Source organism: Apostichopus japonicus, chromosome 13 (assembly GCF_037975245.1).
Source record: "Apostichopus japonicus isolate 1M-3 chromosome 13, ASM3797524v1, whole genome shotgun sequence".
Classification (NCBI taxonomy): domain Eukaryota; kingdom Metazoa; phylum Echinodermata; class Holothuroidea; order Aspidochirotida; family Stichopodidae; genus Apostichopus; species Apostichopus japonicus.
In genome coordinates, this window is record NC_092573.1 from 18,951,794 (window position 1) to 18,978,577 (window position 26,784).

General features: G+C 35.7%; 1 protein-coding gene across 7 annotated transcripts in view; it reads left to right on the plus strand.

The window, feature by feature from the left end:
- The window catches only part of LOC139978389 (multiple C2 and transmembrane domain-containing protein 1-like), a 143,437-nt gene that overhangs the window by 47,655 nt on the left and 68,998 nt on the right, over positions 1–26,784 (plus strand). Inside the window, exon 1 of one of the 7 annotated variants that reach the window (XM_071988593.1) lies at positions 3,509–5,224. The exons of 4 other annotated variants lie outside the window; for them this stretch is intronic. In XM_071988593.1, the coding sequence (XP_071844694.1) occupies positions 5,072–5,224 (153 nt within the window). In that variant the 5' untranslated portion in view covers positions 3,509–5,071. Of the gene's footprint in view, positions 1–3,508; positions 5,225–14,528; positions 15,160–25,436; positions 26,721–26,784 lie in introns of those variants that run through there. 2 more of the 7 variants (XM_071988595.1, XM_071988594.1) reach the window with 2 other exon arrangements.

The following is a 26,784-nucleotide window of genomic DNA, read 5'->3' on the forward strand; positions in this document are numbered from 1 at the left end:
TTTCCTCCTCACCTTACTTGTCTCCGTTTAAATGTTGCAAACTTATTTCAGATCTGTTTCTTGTCTCCACCCACTCAACATATAGACTCCACTCATCTAACATGTAATGATTGGTAACATTTTACCCCTGCAAGCTCCTTCTCCCCCCTCCCCTTCACCCCCACTCATGGACTTCCTGTTTCTTTTCAATTAGCCATTGTGAAGTACCTTGGCTAGTGTGCTTATGTGGGTTTATGTCCTCTCCAGTATTCCAGTATGCATTAAAAAAAAACTGTTTTATCCAGACCTCTTTCATATGAATCTTGAATTATCCAGATTATGCTACCACCAGGTGCAGCAGAGCCATGGGGCCACAGGTGGCATGTGCCTCCCCCTCCCCCAATTTTTTTCTTTCTTCAAAAGTACTCCCCATCGTTTACCTAAGAAAGTACCATTTCTTCAGTTTTGTAATTTAAGTTCCCTTGTTTTTACTTGAAAACCAACTAATCCTTATGTTGTTATTCACAAAGAGCCCTTCTGTGGAAAAAGTTTCAAATACTGGAATTTGTGGTAACGAATCTGCAGGGTATTAATAATTTCATTGTAAAGTTTTGAGATGACTTTGTTATTTCCCAGTGCTGCTCCTGGAAAGTCTGTAGCCTCGATGGATTGAACCCTCTTCCCTTGCCCCCGCCAGTCATCCATATAGGATTGAACCCTCTTCCATTGCCCCCGCCAGTCATCCATATAGGATTGAACCCTCCTCCATTGCCCCCGCCCCTCATCCATATAGGACTGAACCCTCTTCCATTGCCCCCCCCGTCTGTCATCCATATAGGATTGAACCCTCTTCCATTGCCCCCGCCCCTTATCCATATAGGATTGAACCCTCTTCCATGGCCCCTGCCAGCCATCCATCAGGTGTCCTGATTATCAAGGATTTTATTGAAGTTGGTTTCCTATTTCGATGATGTTTCCTACTCCCATCATCTTATGTATCACAAGGAAGCACTCCCTTTAAAAACCATGGTCCATTTGCATGCAGCAATGCCTCTAAATACTGTACAATTGTTTGAGGCAATTGCATGATGCATGGTCCACCTGAAGAGGGAAAAAATACAGAGAAAAACATTATCGACAAAGGTATTCAGAAACAAGAAACTGGGTCCCACTTCAGCGATTTCTATACTCCTTCAAAAGGTTCTTGACAGATGAATGCCAAATTCTCCTCTCTCTATTCACGTTGAGACATTATTGAACAAGATTTCACTCTACAAATTTGCCCCTGTTAGTCCTGCTTTTGAAATTAACATAAATTTACATCTCGGGTAGCAGATGTGTTTTTCCAGAAGGAACCGGTCGTAATCATGTTACAGGGAAATATTTTTCCTGGAAAGAACTTACATCAAAAGAAATATAAAAAAAATGTTGATTCTATAGCAATGTATAATATGCCATAAAAGCCTGCAGGTGGTAATAAGCTCCATTGCTGTAAAAGATGTTAAAGGAGGCTAATAGTGGGTGCTTAGCTGCATGGTTTAATATGGAATCATGTGACCGCTGACATGTCGGCCAGGGGTTATTACTTCACTCGCTATAAAGTCAGTGACTAAGCTTCAAATGAGCTGATTTGATATTTGCTAACACCTGAACCTCAATTGATATATTAGACTAAAGGCCTACTACTGTCAAACATGACAATTAAGTGAGGAGCTCTAATAGTTTCGTTAGGATTTGATGATTTAAAGATATTTTACTTTCACTGTGTTTGCTAAACGTTGGCATAAATTGAAGGTACTGTGTATCTAAAGTCTTGAGAAGATCTGTTAGTATCCATAGCAACCATCCACAATGTAGTTGCTTTCAAAAAGCAATGCGCTAGTAATTTCCAGAGTGAAATCAAATCGGATGTGGAATATATGGTTCTGTAAAGCAACCATTGGAGTTTAATAGTCTAAGTGTAATTGATTCTTTAACAAAGAAGACAACCAATGGAGATAGGGGGTATGCCTTGCCCTTAGATCATTCTCCAGGAAGAGGTCCCTACGGAGGGGGAGGGGAGGGGGAAGGGGAACCTTCCAATCTGTAATGTCTTTGGCACTAAGGGTTAGCCATAAACATTATTTTATTCAAAACAAAGCATACAGCGGTAAAAGAAGCACACTCAGATGGCTATTTGATATTTTTGACCAAAGTTTTATTTTTAATGCACCAATGTTTCAGTGTCTGTGGATAGTTGTCTCTCATGCCCCCTATTCTGAGATATTTTGGATTGGCCACTGCATGCCTTGTATGCCCATCTGTCTGTAATAAAACCTAACTGCTTAATGTAATTGTCTGGTGGAAGATTTTTATACATTGTCATTGTAGTTATTATTTTTCTCTTTCTAACCATGTAAAAATTGTACCCATTCAACGTTTTCTTCTTGTAGAAATCTGGTTTTCAAAATCACCAGTTTCTCACCAAAAGTACCGTTTGTTCGAACGCTTCAATATGGTGATTGACGTAGTGCTGGCAAATAGGCAAAACAGGCGACTTGAAGTTAGCACTCCCATTTCCGCAGCAATACACTGTCACGTGTAAACGCACATGTGATTGCCTATTATATAACGTGCATATCGCGAGTGTATATCCTACTGTACCATGCCCAGTTGATATATGTATAGCGTTGCACAAAATATACTCTCACACTCAAACCACAGTTCATATTAAAACTGTTCTTCGAAATCGCTGAAATAAAATTCACGAATCAAATTTACAGTAAAAAGAAACTTGAAAAGCATTCGGAACACCTAAAGATGAAACTTGGCGGAATCGATGTCAGAGCAGAATGTAGTACCGAGAAGCTTAGGCTTTGCAGAACTGTCCGATTGTAAACATTAGAGTAGCCTACACATGCGACATTCTTCGCGCTGGAGCTGGATAGCGTGATGTATAAACAACGAAGAGTCTGCTGTTAAAACTTATCTTGTGTTACACAAAGACAACGAAACCACCGATCTACTACATATATGGCGGATTAAGGAGTTTTTGAAAACATATCTAATTTATAAGAAATTTCACCAAAAATTAAGGAAGAAATTAATCTGTGTACAAACGCGGTTTTTGTTGTGATTACTGTAGCCTACAGGCGAACATTCCTCGCGTTGGAGCTGGATAGCGCGATGTATAAACAACGAACAGTTTGCTGTTAAAACTTATCTTGTGTTACCAAAAGACCACGAAACCACCGCTCTACTACATATATGGTGGATTAAGGAGTTTTTGAAAACATATCTAATTTATAAGAAATTTCACCGAAAATTAAGTGTCCATCCTTAACGATTAAAAAATCTTTTCTCTGTCAAACGCAACATTAGCGTTCTCATACTTTGACAACATGTTTGGAAAATTATTTATCATTTTTTAAGGTAACTTCTTTGGGCCACCAGACAATCCTTTTAAATATCAAATAAATCACAACAACCATGAAAGAAGTGACACAGAGAGGGCACTCAAATACTATGAGATGAATATAAATTGTATGTGCCACCTTTGGACTAACATGATCAATACCTCTGTCAAGTACAACATACTGTAAATAGCTGTGTTAAGGTCTGCTTAATCAAATACAAACAAAACATTGTATCAGTAACAGCAGTTAAACAGTTTACTCTTTTGTTTAATGTAGAGGAGGTGTTAAATTGTTGATTTATCATGCTTTTAGGTTGCAATATACATAACACAAGAAACCTGCATGCATGACAACCCATTGTAGGGTCAAAACGATTAATATAGTGAACACTGGCGTGACAATTGGAAGGGATAGCTGCATTTGTGTTGGAAAAAAAACGACAATATATTATTACCTAGCCTGATCTTCTTGAACATTTATTTGACAGTGTGACATTTCTTCTGGAAGTAGTTCATATGAAACAATTGTGATTTCCATATAAAATGTCAGAGCTTGGACAATTTTTAACTGCTTCATCTTTTGCAGGAGTTACATTGATTTTTTGGATAGAAATTTATAGTTATGGTTTGTAACTTTGAAGGCGGGTTGTATGTGTTTTGTAGCCAATTTGGCACAACATACCTACCATCACTCAAAATTTTGGAAGGTTGTATCCCTTCATCATCAATTGAATTTTAATTGAAGAGCACTCAATGATTAGTTCGAAAACTTTCTTGCCCGGAACATTTTCCATAGTTGTACTAATTGCATGAAGTAACATACAAAGGCCACATTTTCAAACTAACATCACAGTTTGTATGCTCTTATTTTTCGATATTGGAAGTGAAATTTAAACGACTTAAGCTACTGGTAGTGACCTGCACTGCATATGGGGCTTTAGTATTAAAGTGTGTGAAAACATCACACTCAAAAGCGGTTACTTCAAATAAAAATAAAAATTAAGACAAAAATAAAACCAAACCCCAAATAGATAGATGTCTAGACCGCAGAGAGAGAGACAAAATAGTGGTTCATTTTTTAGTGTACTGTCTGATCACAAACACTTGATGGAGGTCAGTTTTCAAGTTTGATGGTACTAACTAACGGTTTGGAGTTCATGCAGTCAAATTTCATATTTCTTGGGAGTTATTTTGACTCTGCAGTTGTCAACGATGGTTTGAAGAGGCTGTGGAGTGGTCTCCCAAGACTGCTAAGTGATCAGTTATTTTTCAAACCAAACCAATTATCATTGATCCTTGAAAAGTGTATATACCCAATCTATATCAACATGCAGCTGATATTACCATGATGGTGTAGACAACAACCAAAAATACACTGCCTTTATTTATCAACTACCAATAAAAATCCCAGAGAAATGTTTGCCTTAGAAAAGGTCAAACTTCCTTCCCTGTTGGATAAATTTAACTTTTGAACAGATTGGATATTAAACCACCTGGCTTTTTAAGAAGTAGAGGAACTATAAACAGTGCGAACACTCCAGATTTTCCATGGAACGAACATACAAGGTTGCCATGCTATTCGTTTACTTTTGTCAGAGATAAACTTAAACAGAGAGATATATAGAGAGAGAGATGGTTCGTCCAAAGATTTGGATTTTGTATTAAAGAGATAAGATTTAGGCGAGAGGTTGATCGGCCATGGAGGAAGTCATCCAGGAGACACAGGAACCTCCTCCAGTTACTTTAAGGAGAGACAAGAAGAAACGGCACAGCAAACCTGAGAAACGTGTATCATTTGGTGGGGAAGATAACAACAATGTCAAACTCAAGAGGAGGTGGTCTCTGCAGCACGTAAGCCCGGCTATCCTTACAGTACCTTTTACTATGCAAGTCCATCCATTCTATAGCTTTGTGTGTGTACACAATGGTCACTCTCTTTAAACAGCATGAAACTGGAGATCAACTCGTTTACTCGACAAATACTGAAACAAAAGAGTATACAGACTAAATGATTATCACTGGCCTGATTTTTGTCACAAAGTCCAAATGTTCCAATTGGGTTTCGGTATATATATTTTTTCGGCTTATTGTGCGTTCTATTGTACAAGAGTGGCATTTGGTATTAATAACAATGAAGATTGAAGTACAGCCAAAGAAGCACTATATTTTCATTGCAGTTATGAAAAGTATCACCAAAAAGCAATAAAACAAATGGAAGAATTAAGCAGAGATTTATTCCAGTAATTTACCAAATTAATTATTCTTGTGTGACAATCAAGACATAATTTAAAGAGCAATTGATTAAATTTTATCATAATTGATTTTTTGTCCATATTAATATCCACTGCAATTAAAAGAGTTACATATATTGTAGAAATCCTAAATCAGTCGTTTAGCTTTGGTTATTGTCCATGTTAATATCCATTGTAAATCTAAGAGCTACATATTGTAGTAATACTAAATCAGTGATTAGCTTGGTTGTTGTCCATGTTAATATCCATTGTAATTAGAAGAGTTACATGTTGTAGAAAATCCTAAATCAGTGATTAGCTTGGTTGTCCATATTAATATCCACTGTAATAAGAAGAGTTTCATATTGTAGAAATCCTAAATCAGTGATTAGCTTGGTTGTTGTCCATATTAATATCCATTGTAAATAGAAGAGTTACATATTGTAGGAATACTAAATCAGTGAATAGCTTGGTTATTGCCCATATTAATATCCACTGTAATTAGAAGAGTTACATATTGTTGATATCCTAAATCAGTGATTAGCTTGGTTGCTGTCCATATTTGAGCTCCGAAAATATCTGTGTAATTAATGTTCGGTAATTGAAACTCTCTGGTGGTATTGTTCTGACTACAGTATAAACAATTTCTTGGACAATTCTTTTTTCAAACTTTTTTAAGTTGCTATAATCAATTAGGCTTAACTGAGCTGACAAAGAATCAAAAAGCCTTATAGCTTCAAGTCTGGTTCATCAATTATCCTGACCCCAACATTGAGCTCACAATTAAGATCATCCAATCCTCAGACATAGAAACCCTGTGCAGTCACTTGACACATACTGTGCCTTGCCATGTGCGTGAAAGGCGAAACTGCATTTTGTCACATGACTGCAGCCTGTATCGATTGGTCCATTTAAACAAGGAAGGAGGATCGCACTCTTGTGGTTCGTGTAAACGTGCTTCTACGCGCAGATTTCTAAATTGAAAGTCTTTTCACACTGATTGATCCAATTTAAATATAGGTCACATAATTTCACAAACCGTATGTGGGGACTGAGTCGACCGTTATCATTTCTTCTCCATCGTGCAACTCTCTCCATTCTTGATCACCTTCTACAGTATGTGTTTATAATTAAAATCTGTAAAAACGAAACATATATCAATTAACAGATACATACGTTTTTCGCTTTCACATGTATCCCATATTAAGGAACTTAATTTTGTTTGAAGCTACCTGTAATTCTTAAACAGCTAGGGAGAAAGTATATCTAATCAGCCCAGGAATTTTCCACTTTTGAGTTTATTCGAAACTGTCGAACTGGAAGAAACAAACATAATACAAATGTCAATATTAAGTGGCAGTGTGAGAATTGTCATTTAATTACGGACTACGAAATTTCAACGACACTGGACGGACGTTAGACATCTGTTTCAGCACCGCAGTATTTCGACTCTGTGAGGGGTGGTTTCTGATTTCAGTGCCCTTGCGATTGATCCTAATGCACCCTGCAAAGAAGTTGCTATTAGTAAGTAACTGAAGATTGTGTTGAACTTTCTAAGGGTAGTATCGAACAGGAAAATTGAATTAGCTTCCCATTGCAATTTCCATTGCTCAGGCACTACGGACTGGGCTTTATAGTCTCAGGATCTACGGACTGGGCATTATAGTCAAGGCGATTGTTGATATGCACCGTTGCTGCAGGTATCCTCGTCCTTATATTCAAGACATCGAGATTATTCCGAGTACCGAAGTACAGCAAATATTGACAATTTTGAAAATCACAGGAACTGTAAGTTGCTGTTTTTGCAGCACATTTCTTTTCTGTTACTCCTCCCCCTCCCCTTCTCCCTCCCCTTCCCCCCTCCCCTTCCTCTGATCTCTGTTGCATTAACAATCATATGTCACTGATTGGTTTTGTTTCCAGTGAGACCATTTGTTTCTTACCTATCAAGGGTTTTAAAAAGCTGTTTGTCATCTTCTTTTTAGTTTGGGGAATGGGTGAGGGATGTAGAAATGAAAAGATTGCAGTCACTAGTTTAAAGGTAAGATACAGGGATGAACAATTGGAAATATTTTCTGATTTGCTTTATCAAGTAACCTCCAGGGCTCATTTAAAGGTACAGGAATATCTAAAGGCTATTGGTTCAGTTTATTTTAACACTTCTAAATGTTACTTTAAATTCTGTTAATAAATCCAATTCTGTTTTTGCAAGTAGTTCTTCACAAGTATTTCTATCACAAAGCACATTGAAGATGGGGGGGTATGCTTCTCCTACAATAGGTTACCTGGCTAGAAATTACCATCACTGGTGTCTCGGTCATGTGGGTAATCAAATAAGTATGGAATTTTTAGTTTTGTGGCTCTTAAAAGAACATTACACACTAAAATGTGTCATCAACAGATTTATCATTTTGTTATCTTTGAATATTTATTTGTTCAGAACAATTTGGATATCTCACTGTTTACTTATGTTTTGCTTAATAGTATTTGTTTAAATATATGAGTCGGCAGGCTACAGTACGTGATATATACATCATATGTGAAATTAAATTATACGTAGGTGAGACAACTAAAAACATTTGTCTTCACATCTTTATATCAAGGGGTTGACTAAATTCAAGTCAGTGACTACGGTGACTTGAGTAAGAAGTTGTAAAGTTCTTCATTGCATATAGATGATACATTGATTCAAGTCTGTGACTTGAGTAAGTAGTTGTAAAGTTCTTCACTGCTTAGAGATAATACAGTGTTTCAAGTCAGTGACTGTGACTTGAGTAAGAAGTTGTAAAGTTCTTCAGTGTATATAGATAATACAGTGATTTAAGTCAGTGACTGTGACTTGAGTAAGAAGTTGTAAAGTTCTTCACTGCTTAGAGATAAATAGTGTTTCATGTCAGTGACTGTGACTTGAGTAAGTAGTTGTAAAGTTCTTCACTGCATAGAGATAATACAGTTTTGCAAGTCAGTGACTGTGACTTGAGTAAGAAGTTGTAAAGTTCTTCACTGCATATAGATAATACAGTGATTCAAGTCAGTGACTGTGACTTGAGTAAGAAGTTGTAAAGTTCTTCACTGCATATAGATAATACAGTGATTCAAGTCAGTGACTGTGACTTGAGTAAGAAGTTGTAAATTAAGTTCTTTACTGCATAGAGGTAATACAGTGTTTCAAGTCAGTGACTGTCACTTGAGGAAGAGGTTGTAAATTTCTTCATTGCATATAGATAATTCAGTGATTCAAGTCCGTTACTGCGACTTAAGTAAGGAAAAATGACTGGTATACTGTGACTTGAATCAACCTTAAAAGTAATGGGACTTGTTATGCAAGTCTGTAGGTCTTTGGCACAGCATAATTACAAACATGATACTTAACCTGCTTGTGTTTGAGTCTGTTACACACACTCACACACGCACCCTCCCCGCCTCCCCCCCCCTTCCCTCAGAACTGTGAGTTGCACATGGCTGTTGGAATCACAAAGCCATTTCTTTCCCATGGTTAACATACTGTACTCTGTAACTGAGAGTTTAAGTAAGGCATTCAACTCAATTTTTGTACTTTTATCAAAGTAGAAATGATCATTTTTGAGTTTTCCATTTTGTTGCTGAGCCATACAGTAGTTTGATGCTAAAAGTACAACATCTACATAAAATGCACAGCCATGAGTATAACTTCAACATTATGCAGTGACAATCTAGCTACTTTTCACCAAGAGGCAAACTTTCATGCTTTAAAAAATGTATGCTTGCACATATACAATAGCTGTCAGTACTCTCCAGAGCTGGTCTCCATGCAAAGTACAAGTGTATACGTCATTGTGGTGTATTTAGCGATCGTGTTTAAACTTTATGGTCTTGGCTTTTCAAGTTGTAAACTACTTTTCTAAATTGTTTATATATAAAACAAACCATTAAAAGGAACCAAAACAGCATTTGGTATTATGACCAGAGTGATGTATGGTAGCTGCTACGAATTAAACTTGTTGGTGCAATTATATATTACACAATTTAGTCTGCTACTTCCTTGCCTTTGTAACCCACACTGCGCATTTATACTACCGTTCCAACATGCTAGTGGTATGAATTAGTTCATTAAAATGACGCAGAAGTCCATATAGTGACATATAATTGTTACAAAGTCCACGAAAAAAGAGAAACCGGGTGAGAGGTTAAATTTTCCGTTGAGCCAGACTTTTCCATAGGATAGCTCGGTACAAGAGTTTTACCAGGTAATTTACAGTGAGGTAATTGGAGATTGGAATATATGGCAAATAGTTCTTGTATTCTCCTCCTCCTCACTGGCTATATAATATTAGTCCCATTGATCAGTGTCTAAGATGCATCAGCTCTTCACAAATTGTCAGAATTTTGTTTAATACATGTATGAGTATGAATACCAACCCAGTGAATTTTCTTACCTTGACATGTGGTGATACAAAACTTAAATAAATTTCTTACCCTTTCATTCGGTAATGCTTCAGTGAACCTCTTATTCGTGTGTATGCATCTAAATAGTCTTTGTCTTCACATGTTCAATAATTTTGAAGGTCCTCTCGCTTCATTCTTTCAAATGTCAGTGAAATGTTCAGGTCCTTGGAAATTTCGTCGTACGATATGAGTTTCCTAATTTATCAACTGGTAGTTGTGCAATGGTGGGTTACTTGCTTTTGTTTTGCTCGAGTAATAGGCAGTCGCCATGGAGATGTGGCATGTATCCCATCATTCATGCTTGCAAGAATGATCTCTTTGGATTATATTTCTCCATTTTAATAGACAAGTCTGATGGCTGTCCAATTAAACAATCAGGACTGTCAATCAAAATGCGACTTCACTGCCGTCCTTCTCCCTTGAATGTTGCAACAAGATAGGCCAATCAAATTGGTCGATTAAAGCAAAACTGAATATTCATCATCTATTACAGCAACAGCAGTAAAAAAAAAAAAGATATTATTATTCATATAAGTAGTTATAATAGTTACTTGAATGAATCTGGCAGGAAGTAGATCACAGTTATATCATTTTAATGTTTTAACCTACATGACTCATCAATATTGGATGAATACTGTAAAAAGTGAATTCTTGGCAATTGTGAAACTATAAATAATATTAGGTTCCATGAAAAGCTGTCCTCGTAATGTCAGCTGTGTAAGGAGTACTTCTGCACTGGTTGTAATCAACGAACCACCAATACATGACCCTAATTAGGACAACCTTTTATACCCTTGCACCCTCACAATGCAGTACCCACAGCCCTTCTAACCTTAACGTTATGTATGACATACTGGGTTCATCTTTGATTACATTGTAATCTATGGATTTTTCGATATTTGCGAGTTAATGGTATCCTGATGAATATACATGACAGAATAGTATTATGTTATTCAATCATGAATATGCATATATACTACACTATGTCTCCTACCTGTCTCCTCATAACTACTGTACTCCTGCTGTTATATACCATCCATGTATAATACCCTACCACCACCCCTCTTCCCTTCCCTCCCCCTCCTCCCTACACCCCATTGTATAGGTACAAACAGCATTTAAAAAACCCAGCATGCAGAAGATTAACTGATAACATTGCAATCTTTCATTCATGCAGAAACTGTGTCAATGTGATGATATGTTATGAAGTTTGCTCCTTGAAACAGCAAATTCCTTATTTCATTTCAAGAAATAAAATAAAAAACCTGTGGCAATGTCTCGTTGCATAGAAACAGGGTAATGTAATAATGGTTAATAAAAAAAAACAGTTCACATGGCCGATGTAATTTGCTGACAAAAGTTCATGCTGGTGAGATATAATTGTCAAGCCTTTTAAAGAATGACTACCCTGGATAATAATGATGTTAGAAGGAACATTTCACTTAGTGACTCATATCTTACAATATATCTCTCTTTACATTTACAAATATTCATGTAATGAAAGTGAGATGTTTAAAAAAAAAACATTTAGCCTTTAAATAGCTTCTCCCTTTTACTAAGTACTGATTCATTTCTGTTCAAAGGAAAATGGGCACACAAACAAAATGTTAAATTATCCTATTACCATAGAAACGGAAATGAAACTGCTTTACCAAAATTGAGTTATTATGTTTGAAAAATGGTTACCCAGTTTGTTCACTTGTTCATTTGTTGCCTTAAAAATTTATTGGGCCAACATTATAGTAAAATCAACTAATAATGTTGTAATTTACAACAAAAAACAGTATAGGCAGTAGCATGTGAGAGATGCATCTTTCAAACTGATTTTCTTCGCTGGTCCTTTGTAAGTTTTCAAGCAATATCTGTCCATGTTACCTTCAAAATCACTGGTTAAAAACACTGCAAAGCTTACATTATTTAACTGTTCAAAATTTGTCATTAATTTATTACTAACATGTCAAATCATGTATTTCCTTTTATCACTATGGTTACCACACTGTTTACAATTAACAGGAATACTCTGGCTGACTACTGTATATGTGCCTAATGAAACAATAGTTTTTAATAGGTTTTTTTTTTTCCACCTCAGGAAGTATTTAATATTATTTGTGCCTGAATGGACTAGAATAGTAACTGTAGACGGAAATCAATTCACATTTATTTGTTATAGAGTGAAAAATAATCCATATTTTAATAAATCCAAGGACTATTTTCTTTTTCATATTTGACTCGGTAGTCTCACAGAGTAAACATGATAACTCTTGTATGCTGACATTTGACTATTCATATAATGTGTGGCCATATATAATGCAAATATAATAACAACCATGTATCTGTGATTTAAATCAATATAATATATCAATGTATGATGCGGGAAAATGCATAAACAAAAACTTGTGCAGCGTTTCTTCAGTAGACATAACTAAATTATGGAACATATTGGCCTTGAAACATTTAGGTATAAGGGAAGAGGAGACTCCTTCCCCTCTCCCTCCACTCTCTTCCTTTCCCTCTTCTCTCCCCCCCCCTCCCTCCCCTCTCCATCTTCCTTATCCTCTGTTTCCTATGACCAAGACTGCTGTTACCGTACAAATTTATTGAGCCTCTTATTATTCCCTGTTTAGACTCACTGTGAATAATTCAATCAAAGTGAATATTAAGTTTGTGGGTTTAGTAGTTTGTTTTTACATGCAATTGTGATAGTTCGATCATGTTCAATGCACATGTTAGAGTAAAAGGAAAGCTGGTCACGTGACCATCTATTTATAGACCAGATCTGTCATGAGTTTATTCCAGGCATGTACAAAAAGTACTGCACTAGAATCAAATTGAGTTATGAGCAGTGTATTCTATGCATATGTTTCCATAAGTGAAATTGATTTCATTTTCATTTAATGAACTACCATGGGTCACCATTGATTTGTTTTATCAATGTTAAAAAATATCATTTTAGTTTGTATTGATTTTTCTTTTAGTCAAATGATTAGATATATTGATATTTTTGTGCAAATACCTTTTCCAGGTATCACAGAAATAATGAACTGTTATATGATAACAAAAGGCAGTAAACTCTCCAACCTTGAAAGATCAATTATGTACTTTTTAATTTGCTGTTTCATTTTCTGATGACCATTCTGCCTAGCTTCCTATAGAATTATAAGTGGACTATGTATATATATGAGACTCAAGGAAGCTTGGTTCTTCTTTTTTCTTTTTCAATATTCTCCTGTTTTCCTTTTCTTGTTTGCATCACCTCTGGTGGGATTTAAAGTTAAAGGTTTCAGATCATATAGTGGCACCATGGCATCACAGGTTTACAAAATGGCAGCTCCCAGCTAGATTCGACTTCTTAGCTAGGATGTCTCCCAAACGAAACAAGATATTTCCTTAGCTGTTTGGGGGAGTTGTTCTTCCAAAGATCTCTATGAAATAAGCTAAATATGATGGTTGGGTTTGTGTCTCCTTTAAGTTTTACCTACTTTAGTTAAATAAGTGGGCATTCGGCAAAAGCAAAGAGGATCTTGTGAGTTTCTCTACAGTCCTGTGTTATGTGGAATGTTGCATCAAATTTCTATTAAGTAGCTCCTTTGATTATGAATGTACTGAAATCTTGTGTAGATTCCTCTAATTTAGTTTATCTCGTTTACTCGTCGCCACACATCCATAGTGCAACCATTTTTAATGCATTCATGCATACTCACAGGGCAATGTTGGAAACTGTAATGAAAATCCAGAAGATAGAAATGCACTATTGTGGTCTACTGCCCTCAGTTTTAATCTACCATCCGCACTGATTAGGTTTACTGATTAAATGTACTTAAAAGAATAGTCCAGGTCAAAATTTCTTTTTGATATTTTAAAGAGGAACGTAATCTTAGCATTCAAGTGAAATTTGCATTCAATTCCTATTTACTGTTTGTGAGATATTGACAGTTGAAGTTATCTGATATTCTACCAAAGTGAACTTTAAGCAAACAGGTGTGATGTCATAGTTGCACACTGACAAATAATGTATTCAAATCATTTTGTCATAACAAAATTTGTACATGTGGAGTATTCCTTGGTCACCATTTGCTCAAAACAACCCAAGAATTATTTCAATACAAGATGGAAATGAAGTTAATTTACATTTTGAACCAATTTTGGCACCGATAATTTTTTAATATAAATAATGCCAAAATCACCTCCAAAATTTAATAGTCTGTATGCATCGTGACCAAATTTACCTGTATAAGCATGGCATATTGTATATTCATATGCATGTATTTATTTATTTCTCTGAGATCTCGCCTGCTTTTGTTCAGTTCAAGCACATAAAGTTGCCCCCTTTTCTTTTCAACATGAGTTTCTACAACACCTTTCAAGTATTAAAGAGCGAGCGGCTATATAAATACAGAGCAAATCATGCTATTATGAACCCAGCTCCTGAGAAAGTGTTGCATGGTTGCTACGGCAACGGTTTGGAGTTAAGGAGGAGCCAGCCGAAGAGTTTGTGATGCTCAAAGCAATTATTGGTCGCAATTACCAACCATTCCTTGCAGTCTGTGTGTTTAATAATAGGATCACAGAGTTGCATATTAAATCGCAGTTTGGTAAATTCAAAATTTGGAGAGCTTCTCGCTGCCGAGCGATCGATTCAGCTTTCTCTTTTTATCTTTTTCTCTCTTTTTCCTGTACTTCTTCCATAAAAGTGTTCTCTGAGGTAATAGAGCCTAGCTGTCACAATTAGAAGAGTTCATGTGTGAGTCAGGATATAAGCATACATACACTCATGCCTTCCTCTTCATTGTTGACTGCTGTGCACATCATTTTGTAGTAAAGGGTCAAAGGATATAAAACATATGATCCTGGCTTAAGTAACAAAAGCAGCTTAATAAAGCTCTGTATCAATGAGCGCACCAAGTTACAGTCAACAGTTGGATTAATTTATTTTTTCGGTGCTTTGAAAAGCTTAATTTTTTCTGAATTGTCTGTGGATTTCTATTTGGATGGAAACTTATCAGCGAAAATGCCTACGATAGGATAAAGGCTTTTATTTTGTATATTGGAGATTTTGAGAGAAAAAATTTCCAAGAAGATTCTACCCTGGGATTGTACCATCAGATTTTGATCCAAGCCTGATATGACATGGTAAGTAATTTGCGTAAGTGCATAGTATTTGAAGACTTGATTGAGAGAAAGAATCACAAATGTTACCGATTTACAAAGAAATTTGTTAAGAAAAATAACAAGGACAAAAAAATTGTTCGCATGTGTGTTGGGTTGTTATTACACTATGGGAACATTTGAAGTTGCTACAGTATATTGTATGTTAATTGATAACAAAAAAATAAACAAAATCTGTAGCATTTGTATCAAATGTTTGTAATCTCTGCAAAGATTGTTTTCAAATTTCTTTTATCTAATATTATTTCTTGGTATGATAGCAGAGAGTGAGATCATGTAGAGAGATTACCAAGTTGCTGAAAACATTGAATATCGAACATTAGATGGATGGGTAAAATCAAGTGCATGTTACAGATATTTTTTATTGAGCATTATGATGTTTGTTTACTATAGACTTTTTCAGTATTAGTAATATTTCTTTTGTGTCTTGGATAAGCATTTAAGTAATATGTATTTGACTCCTTTTATTGTGTGCATCCATTCATATCATACGTTCTCCACTGTCATGTTATAATAACATGTGGCTTACAGATATGGTTAATATTATCCTGGACTTTTTGGGCTTTGAGAAGGCATGGAATTTGTGTACTGTATTTAACTTTAACCTCCGTAGAGTTAAGGAGGACCATGAAGCTTTAAGAGGTACAGTATCATCCCTATTTGGTGATACTTGTGGTTTATGGATGAGGTCCTTATATGAGCTTTTAGTCACCAACAAGTGTTAATATATTTCAATACATACCAAGTTGTGTGACCTGAACTGTATCTATGAGAATTAACAATGAAAAACATGTAATTATGTTTGTCATGGATGTATGTAGTGACAGCTTGCCAGAATTAGAGGAACTATTGATATGCCATGTTACGTATGTTAGTAGATGTAGCAAACTTTCAGCATTAATCTGTGTTTTTGGTTTTTGGTAATGTCTGCAAAACTCTGGATATATCAGACAAATTAAATGCTATTCCTATAGATCATAGAGCTGCATCTCCTTGGAGGCATGTGAGTCTGTGCGTTTGTCTGTACGTGCTGATTAGTTTTGATAATAGGTGTAATCCATAAACTCTCATACTGTAATGTTTATTTTCTTTATCAGGGGGAGATGGATGAAGGCCAAATAGTTTTCCTGGCCTCGTACTCATGTACTTGTACGTTTAACGAGGTCATTCCTTTAATTAAGACAGAACCTCAGCCAGCAAGTCCGGTTGAAATATTAATCTCCGAGGTCTCCTTGATCTAGGTTTATGAATAAAGAAATGTTTATTCAGCACGTCCACCATAATTTATCATTTATTTATTCCTACATTTGCCTGAATCTCTACAAGGTCATTTGCTGTGTTGGTTATTGTAGCTAGGTTCTCTGTAAATAACCAAATATATATAAATAAACTGAGGGTGGGAATTAAGCAAGGAAATGATTTCAGATAAGGAAGTGTTCAAAAGTATTCTGGCTTTGTAAAATGACTGGACTAATATATCAAGCATATTCTTGGACCTGCGACTGATTATGTCAGAGGAAAATAAAGAGGTTGTTGATAACGGAGTGACCAAGTGCGACTGTTTTTGTCCACAATTGAAACAATTTCGTACAAGTTCTAGTTTTGTTCCTCTTCCCTGCCTGTTAAATACTTGCCCACATTCATCTCTCTCTAGAGAGTAAAATTATACATCGACGTAGCCATAATCCAGTACATTGAATCTATGGGGTAACTTACTCCATGCCAAGCTAAAAACCTGTGAAACACCTGTAGCATGGTCATATTTTAATCAATACTCTATAATCCATGACCAGAGCATATAGTTCAGGGTAACAGCTGGCTGCATCCCTGTAGTCTGTCAGGAGTTGAGATAGCTGCCAGAATCATACTTATGTAATATTGCGTGTATAGTACAAGAGAAGCATACAGCTATATGTTAAAGATTGCAAGTTTGTCCAATTATAACAATTAAATATGTAGAGTTTATCCAAGACTCTGACCTTCTGTTTATCTGTTGTCTGGCTAATATGAACTGCTATAAAACTTGGATGATTTTCAATTTTTTTTCTTTCACAAAAGAGAAGTAAAAATGATAATGTGTTTTTAAAACTACATTCTATACTGACGATATGTGACACACTCAGATTAAAGTCTTTCATCTTGCTGTATTGGCCCCAAATATGCCAGATATCCAAATATGGTCACCTTTGGTCAAAAATTCTTAAACTGTTTTTAGTACAACCTTTGAGGAAACTTTCCTCACTGGGACATTCAGTCATCTTGTGTGTTCCTTTAAAAACCTCCTTCAAGTCACACCTGAAAACGCATCTCTTTCAAGAGCACTACAAAGATGGTTTCTAGGATTTTTTAGATTTTATGTTGTTCTGTTGTGTTGGGTTTTAGGTTCTAACTTCAATTGGAATTTTCACTTTTAAGCATTCAAATTGTAGATTTTGCAGTCAATCTGTTTTATCGCTTTACGCTTCACCAGTGCTTTTAATAGTTTTTCCATCTCATATTCCTGTATATATCTGTAGATGGTCTATGTATTTACTGTTTTTTCTATTTAATGTTTTATGTCATTGTATTTTCTAGATTGTTTGTAAAGCGCACAGATGGATCGCGCGTAGTGCGCTATATAAGATTTTATTTACATTACAATTACAAAATGTCTGAGAACAATTTTGAGAGTAAAGACCTCCAGGAAAGTACTTTTTGAAAACTGATAGCAATTACAGTGTGCTATAAATTGGGGCCTATACTGACTACCTTTAAACAAGACATTTTATGCATACATACACACACTCACATACTTATGTTCTTAGGAAGAACTAATTCCCAAATAGAGACAGCACCTCTATATAAAATTTTTTTCTTCGACATTCTGTCGGTTACAATTTAATAATGTCCTCAAAGTGACAACCAAGGTGTCCTTGAACTGACTATGTGTGTGCCGCCGAGCAAGGATTCCTGAATTAGTGGCGTCGTCACATGCAGACACACGTACCAGCACATACAAATGTGCCACACGCACGCACGCATCCGTCGATTAGTTGTTGATTGTGTGGTCTCCTCTCATTTTATCGTGGGGCGAATGTAATGAAGATTGATGGTGTTAATAAAGAACACCAGTGAAGTGGGTATGTCTAGAGCCAGCAGCTCTCTGAAAGTTTCAAGTCAGTTTATGTAGTCAAGGCTATGAAATGAACTATAATTTAATGAGTAACTTCATCATCAAAACTTTGAAATTCTCAATTCCCACGACCTTTCTAAGCATTTTTGTACAGTGAAAATTAATGAAAGTTTTGAGTGTGAAGCGAAGCTCTCACTATATAGAAAAATGTACTTTTTGGGGGGTTCTTTCTTTTCTTTTCTGCAACTACAATTCTTCCCATTAATTCCATACAATATGCTCCTTATGTAACTTTCTGTAAGATAAAACCAGGTACCAAATTAGTCCTTATGTATATTCATGCCTGCAGCTGTTTCTAAATGAACTCCTTTTCATTAAGTTATACTATTTTTTGATTGTAACCTTAAACCAATACAAACAGTTCTGTGTCCCACAAATTTCAATGTATTATATCGTATTATTTGCTCTTCGTCACATCTCATCATTGATTCCCGATGAGATTAACAACCACTCACAAGATGTATATGATCAAGGAGCGGTGGGGGGTCGCCTGTTTTAAAACCTTTCGCCTCATAAATACGTTATCAATACAAACAATAATAACTCAATTGAAGTTTATATGGGTATAAAGCATAATGCACTCTAAAGGATAAAGGTTCCATTATATATGTAAATAGCATTCCCGTGACTTCAACAGGGGTCAGTTACAATAGGGATTTATCATAGTCCGTATCGACACAATAAACCAGATATGAATTCAAATTAAACATTAACAAAGATATATGTTGGCAATTAGCGTTGTTCTCAAATGCAGAGTCTTTTAAAGGCATTAAAGACTCGCCCCAAACCGTGTGCGGTCATCTGAAAAAGTTAACTTTCCGTTGCTTGCAAGTGACGTTTTGTTCGTGTCGCTACAAAATGCAGACAGTACAGTAATGAAACATGATGCCTTGTTATCTTTAGCTGGACCTGAGATGTCCATCGCTGTATTGTTTATACACTGTGCTGTGGGTATTGACCGCAGCTGTATGTACTGACTGTACACTAGTCTCTAATTATCGACGGTAGCAAGCTGTGTGCGTATTTTCTGTGTGTGTCTTCACACCCTTTAAAGTATGAATACAGTCATCAGGGTGCAGTAGACCAATCCCGAAGGTGAAAAAGCAACACAGCGTCTATGGGTAACAACCGGCATATATTGGTAATGACCAGCATCCAACAACGACCCCCGACCCAGGGCCATCAACAGTGTATAAACAATTTTATAGAGGTCTGTTTGAACCAAAAGATCACAACAGTAAATTATCTTCTAAGGAACAGGGCATGTTTCCCTCTTAGAAGTCAGTGTATGAGTGGTACATCACTGCAGTCCTGTAGCTTTTCAAAACAATTAAGTCTTAACTAACTGTTTGATAAACTGAGTGGTTATCTCTCCTTAAACAACGGTAAGACCCCTTTGAAGCAAAAGAATATTCAATCCCCAAAGTGACGTATTGCGCCCATGACCCCAAAGAGCCAAGAGATTATTCCCCACACACTTCCTGCATAAGACAAAGACTTAATTTTAAGCTAATTAACTGACAACTAGAGTCTGGCAACACAAAGTTTGTTTGTTTTTATGAAGGAATGACAATTGCAATGTCTCTGGGAGAGAATGAGTCAACCCTTTGAAAACTTGGAAAATTCTCAGACAAGGATGTGAAGGAACTTCAGTTCATTGAACTGGAAAGGGAATGACTAAGTGCAAGGAGTAGATGTGACATGAATTAATGGGACAGTGTGATAGGAGGGATAAACTAATAGCCTTCTATACACATAATAGCAAGTGACTATAAGCATGGAGGTAAAAACTGTTCTTACCTCCATGCTATAAGTAATACATAGTTTGTAATGTCAATCAAATTGAACAGTTTCTACCAAATTAGTTTGGAGAGATATTTAGATACCACATCAGATACCACACCTGTTGTTGAGCTAATGTATTAAAATTTGCAAGTGTTATTATAAAATGCAAAAGTAACGGAGGATCATTTTTGTTTGTTTTAGCCCTCTTCCAGCTTGATCTGCCCTAAGTTATATTGTATGTGGATCGGCAGCATTCTATAATTCAAACAAATCTAAAGTTTTAATATATATATATATATATATATATACATATAATTGAAATAGTAATGAGTTGTAACATCCAGATCAGTGAAAAAACTTCCAGCCTCCACCAGGATTCGAACCCGGGCCTCCCGCTTTATATGCGGACACCCTACCCACTAGGCTATGGACGCTATACATATGCAAATGGTATCTGATATGCCGACCAATTCACCACGTCTCTGTGTCTAAAATGTCCGTGGGATATCTTCTTGTAACTTGTAATGTGATATGCGAAGGCAATGCATTCCTTTGTTCATTGGGATTCAGTTTCTTTTGGGTATACCCTTAAATTTATTGATTGTACAGTTTGATGACATTTTAGTGTATTCAAACGCTTCTCGGACTGACTGGAGCATCTCAAGCTCCAGACTCAAATGCACTTTATTTGCACACATACTGCAGGTGAATGTTTGTAGCTATCTGATATATTGTGCACACATGCAAGTGAATCTTCTGTATTGTCACAATTAGGCCCAGATTAAGTGATATGCAGGGCCTAAAGCCATGCAATGGGGAAAATGGACTTAATTTATGTAACATATATGTATAAACTACAATAGCATAGTAATTAATCACACAAACCATGTTAATTAATTTGACAAATGCAGTTTTTTATATTATTACAGTTTGTCATTGACTATATTAAAGGCTCCCTGTCGTAAAGATAAGCTGCAGCAAGGCTGAATTATTTCAAATTTCAATAGAGAATTTAATTCACTCTGGCTTACCTATCTACCCACAACCTTAGCACTCTGGTTCTACCGTGCCTAGAACGAACTGGTAACCGTTTAACACTGTGTATCAATCAATAGAAATTATCTCGACAGACCAGCAGTTCCTTTTATGTGAAATCCCTAAGATTTGTGTCTTATGCACAAGATGCTGCAGCCCTCTCAGCATCCAACTCCTGAAACTGTATACCTAAAGGAAGACTTCCCAGATCGGCTTTAGTCTGTCACATCAAAGTTTTAAACCTCATTTTTTACTGGCTCACACACCCTGCGGCCTACCAACCTGTTAACTGTTAACTCTTGTAGAAGTCATTTGAGAAGGCCTTAATGCCGTGATACAAGACTGTAAACCTTGAAACTTTCAACTGTAACCTGTGTAGGAGCAATTTCCAAATTATGCTTCTAAATTATAACATCCTTTTTACTTTGTATTGGTGAAAAAATCTTCAATTGAATTCTGCATATATAATGAGTTGATTAATCAATGTTGATTCATCAGTGTTGAAACAGTATTGATTCATCAGTGTTGAAACAGTGTTGATTCGTCAGTGTTGAAACAGTGTTGATTCATCAGTGATGAAACAGTGTTGATTCATCAGTGTTGAAACAGTGTTGATTCATCAGTGATGAAACAGTGTTGATTCATCAGTGATGAAACAGTGATGTTTCATCATTGCTGAAATCTGGATGTTATAATTGCTGCCCAGTTTCGTTTCTTTCTTTCAACCTGTGAACTTTCTTTAATACTTACTTCTGACTCATTTTTCTACACTTTCTTATAGCTTCATTAAAATCCAAATACATCCGTTTTGGTCGGTTTGACATTTACACGGTTATCAGCCTGTTGTCAAACCCAAAATGTATATGATCCCTACGAATAATTACCATCAGTTGTTATACCACGACAACCATACGTGACAATCTGAAAAACCAGTTATAGTACTTTTTGGATTGCTCTTGCTTTAATAGTGCAGCTACGTACAACGCATACACAATAATGAACCTCCAGATGTTCACAAACTGGCCTGTAATTCTTATTTATTACTATGATTCTGCTTCTTTTTTTAATAACTTTAAGCTTTAAACTATTCATTAAAGCTGTCACGTTGGGGTTTTTTTATTGCGAGAAACCTTGTGAGGTAATGAAGTCTTTGTATATTTGCAGTAGTAGACTGATTTTCAGTTCCGCGGGTGACAAGACATGACGAGATATTGTAACCTTTATGTGCTGTTATTACACTTTCTTATGTACAAACCAGCTGGTAGAATAAAATGGATTGAAAACCTTACAAAAGAGTGTTAGTATTTACTAGTGTGGCTTTATCTTGTGCTCATACAGACAGAGTTGTGTTAGTCATAGTAATATGTATGCGGGCTTGATATTCTAAAGTTCTTTATATTAAATGTACAACATGCTGTAAATAATTTTATTGAGATGATAGTATCTGGCATCGTTGAATAATAATTAATGTACAGACTTCATAATTTTATTTTATATTATGGTTTATATGTGTATAAAGTAGTCTGGCATTGGGTAAATTGTTTGCAGGTACTTATTAACTATGGTTTTAATGTATTCATATAGTGTTAATAAATTGTATGCTCGTCGCTAACCAGCATGTTGACAGTTTAGAACTTTAGATTATTTTATAACGATATCAAGATTTAAGACATATATGTATGTTTTTAACAAGCACATGCTCTTGACTTCACACTATGTATCTTTGCAGTGTCATGTTTTTGTGTTTTGTACCTTAAAGCGATGTATTTAATCTACCATTAGCTATAGGACCTACACAAGCCTGTTTAAAGCAAAGACAATTATACTAGATTTAAAAGACAATAGGCAATAGACAAAAGAAAAATGCAAAAGGTAACAAGAAAAGAGACAACAACAAAAAACACAAAAGACAAAAGGTAAAATTAAGATAGAAAAGGAAAAAACAAAGGCAATAAATTAGACAATTTCATGATGGCTTACATATGGTTATATATAGGAAAATTTAGATCTTGTCCTTTCCTTTCAGTTTCTATTACAAAATAAATTGATCAATTTATTTCACTATTTCCCATTCTCAATAGGTATATCTTTCAATTTTTAAGTTTTTAAGTTTTTAAATTTTTAAATTCTTCAATTTTTTGTTTAATTTTAATATGTGTGTATGTAAAAAAAATTTAAAAAAATCATTCCTTGTCACTTTCTGGTGTGTATCAGATAAATTGATTTAATCTTTGCTCAAGTGGCATTGAAATGTGTAAAGCTGGGCTTCAATCTCTTGATCCAGTAATGAGATTCTTTCGAAACTGGAGGCAATATACAGTATCTGTGCAAAGCATAAAACCAACCAACAACACAACTATTAAAAGTACACATCTCAGTATTGCAAATTATACTCAGGCTAATTACCAACTTTTTGCCTTTTATTTTTCTTTCAAAATTCAAAACTGGTTATACAGCTTAAAAATAGAGCTCTGATGATTGCAATCAAAGCTGATATTCCACTCATCAAGTTTAGAGTAATGAAGGTTCTGTAAAAGTGTCAAGTGTTCCTCTATGTCAGACGAAAGCCAGATTATAGTCAGAGCTTGGATCAACATTAAAGGAGAAACTCTAAATTCTGCCTAGACCTTGCGTGCATGGTAGACAGAGCTGTATAGTGATTTATGATGCAGTAAATTTGAGTAAAACGTGAGCTGTCAGAGTCCACTTGGTCCTAGTCTAATTCTGAGCTGGGACAGAGGGGATGGGACTGGTGGTTGGGCGGTGGTTGGGGACGGAGGGGGTGGTTGGGGGTTTGATTGGCAAATTGACGGTCTAATGCACCTGAGTTAGAAAACCATGTCTGAGTCTAGGCCTATAATGTAAATTGGACTAGAGTCCAGTTTGGGACTATATCTCTGTTAGGTGTACAGTATTACTTCTGCAATGCTGTGAAAATGTGAAGTAGATTTCAGGCTTAAGAATCAATATTTATTATTACGACAGACTTAAATAAATTAGCCAAGTTTGGAAACATCTTTTTCTGATCACAAAAACCTTAAAGACATAAAAAATTATAAGAATAAGAAAGGTGAATTATGTTGGAGCCGACCCGACCGCGAGAGAAATACAGCAGATCTGCCAACTTTAATCGGCTGCTTTTAAGGTATATTAAGTCAGTAAGAGTTTCATCCTAAGTAGGTTTGCAATCGCTGATGATAAATTTTCGTGAGTGATCACCATTTGAGCTCGATCTCAGTCTCTAATTTGCTCCCCATCGGCAAACTCATTAATTACTTCTATCAATCGATTTGGTATATATAGAGTGAGATCAAATCATGTCGGAATTGATGAGGCTGTTCCACACAGCTTAAATAGGCATTCTCAGATGTGCTAGATTAAAATTGAAGAAAATCAATGTTTTATCTTTAAAAGAGTCGACCTTCCTGTGTCATTTGTAGGGTACTATACGTACGGCATAATTCACCAATTAGCTTCTTTTTTTTTTTTTTAATAGCTGCAGGGACAAATTTTTATCATTTCGTTTTGTTGTTACATGTAAAATGAACTTTGGTGTCATAATGCAAGTTGGGTAACAATTTACAATATTTAGCATTTAATATGGATGTAAACATATAAATATAGTATTGCTCATTACTGAGTAGGTTTGTTTTATTTTTTATTTATTTATTTATTTATTTATTTATTTATTTATTTATTTATTTATTTATTTATTTATTTATTTATTTATTTATTTATTTATTTATTTATTTATTTATTTATTTATTTATTTATTTATTTATTTATTTATTTATTTATTTATTTATTTATTTATTTATTTTGTGGGGAGGGGAGGGGAGGGGAGGGGGAGGGGATAGTTTAGTCATCGTATCTCTTCTTGGATACAATTATGACAAGTTAAAACAAAATTATAGACCGCAAGCTAGTTTTTTCCTTCTTGTTCTTTTGTTTTTGACCAGAGAGGAAAGAAGCGATAATTGTTGGTGCCCCATCTCTTTTGTCACCCGCAAAATGATTTGACAAGCGAGCAATCTAATTACCGACTGGAGCCAGAAAATTTTGACAACTGAGCACAATGCACGCCTGCATGCATATATACAGATTTCAGTATTAACGAGTCTGCCACTGAAACAGATGAGCTACATTCTTTTCTCCTCATCCATATTTGAAATATTAGTAGGTACACTAATCCAGCTGTTACATACTGTGAGACGTTATCCAGTAATTATCTGTAATAGGTGCGTGTAGATCTACTGTACGTTGTAAAAGGAGAAAGTTGCATTTTTTTCTCCCCCAGCATAAATCACTTGTGCAGTTTGTAATGTCGTCCTCTGAGCGAAACGTGGTATCAGTTTACCGTATGTTGTTAATTTTGTTGGTAGGATTTTCTTTAATATGTGTGATCTCTGACTGTCTGTATTAATATACTGTACAACACACTGTAATACTATACAGTCTGTAATGGTATGTATATACTGTACTACAGCATATGATGTAGCTTGTTTGAAGATGAACTGTACTGCAAAGTGGTGAGCGCCGATCATGCTTTGTTGCCGATGTGGAAAAAGGTTTAATAACGTATAGCAGCTCTTTTACACCAAGTTTCTTCCTATGCAAATGGGAGTAATTTGGAGGTTATTACATTTTTTTTTTGTCTTGTTCAATATCGATATGTGAGGATATGGTTTCTCTTGTCAGCCGGAGACCCTGAAGAGGCTAATTTTCCTTTTTTTTTCCTTTCGTTGTCTCTGTGTCTGTGCGTCTGCGTCGAGTATAAAGTTTTAACTGCAGATTCAGCCGTGTGTCGTAGACATTCAAACCTCGACCAGTATCTCTATAGATTTTACAGCGAGATAATCACACAATCCTGTCATAATTTAAAGCGACTCGAGTCTGACGGAGAAATATATCATGCTTTTTTTTCTACGATTGTGCGCAGCTGATCAAACATGAATAAACACCAGGAGAGCATATGCATTGGTAGCTAGCACACACACATCGTATGCTAGCTCTCTCTGGTGCATGCGTAATAAAGTCAATGGATTGAATTAATTGATACAGTGAATAATGTAAATAATTATATATTAGTTATACACTGGGATCTCGAAATGAAATATTTTTCAGCAGAGGATTGATATATGAGCAAATGGAAAAGACTGTTGATGACCTGTGATGTACTAGTCAACTGTTACATAACAGCACCGGTGGTTATAACTTTGACCTTTATCTGTTGCGGAATTGTTGAGTGTATGTTGCAGGTCAAAGTGAACTTGCTCCAAGTCTCCTGCTGGGTGTAGTGATCTGTAAACATCAATCGAGGCGAACAATCCAGGCAAGCCCCGTCTGAAAAATATGAGGGTACAGCGCCACCGTTGATAACCAACAAAGTTTTTGCTGATAGGTATATTATATAGATGTCGAACAGGGAATGTTTTGCAGCTGTTGTTTGGACGAACCGACAATGGCTGATGCAGAAGGCAGTTCACGTGCCATGGAAGGGATAGAAGATTTTGTGGCAGATTTGCCTCTGTTGGTGAGTTATAATAAAGGAACGCCAAAAAACAAAAGAGAAAGATATGAATATATAATTGTGCAAA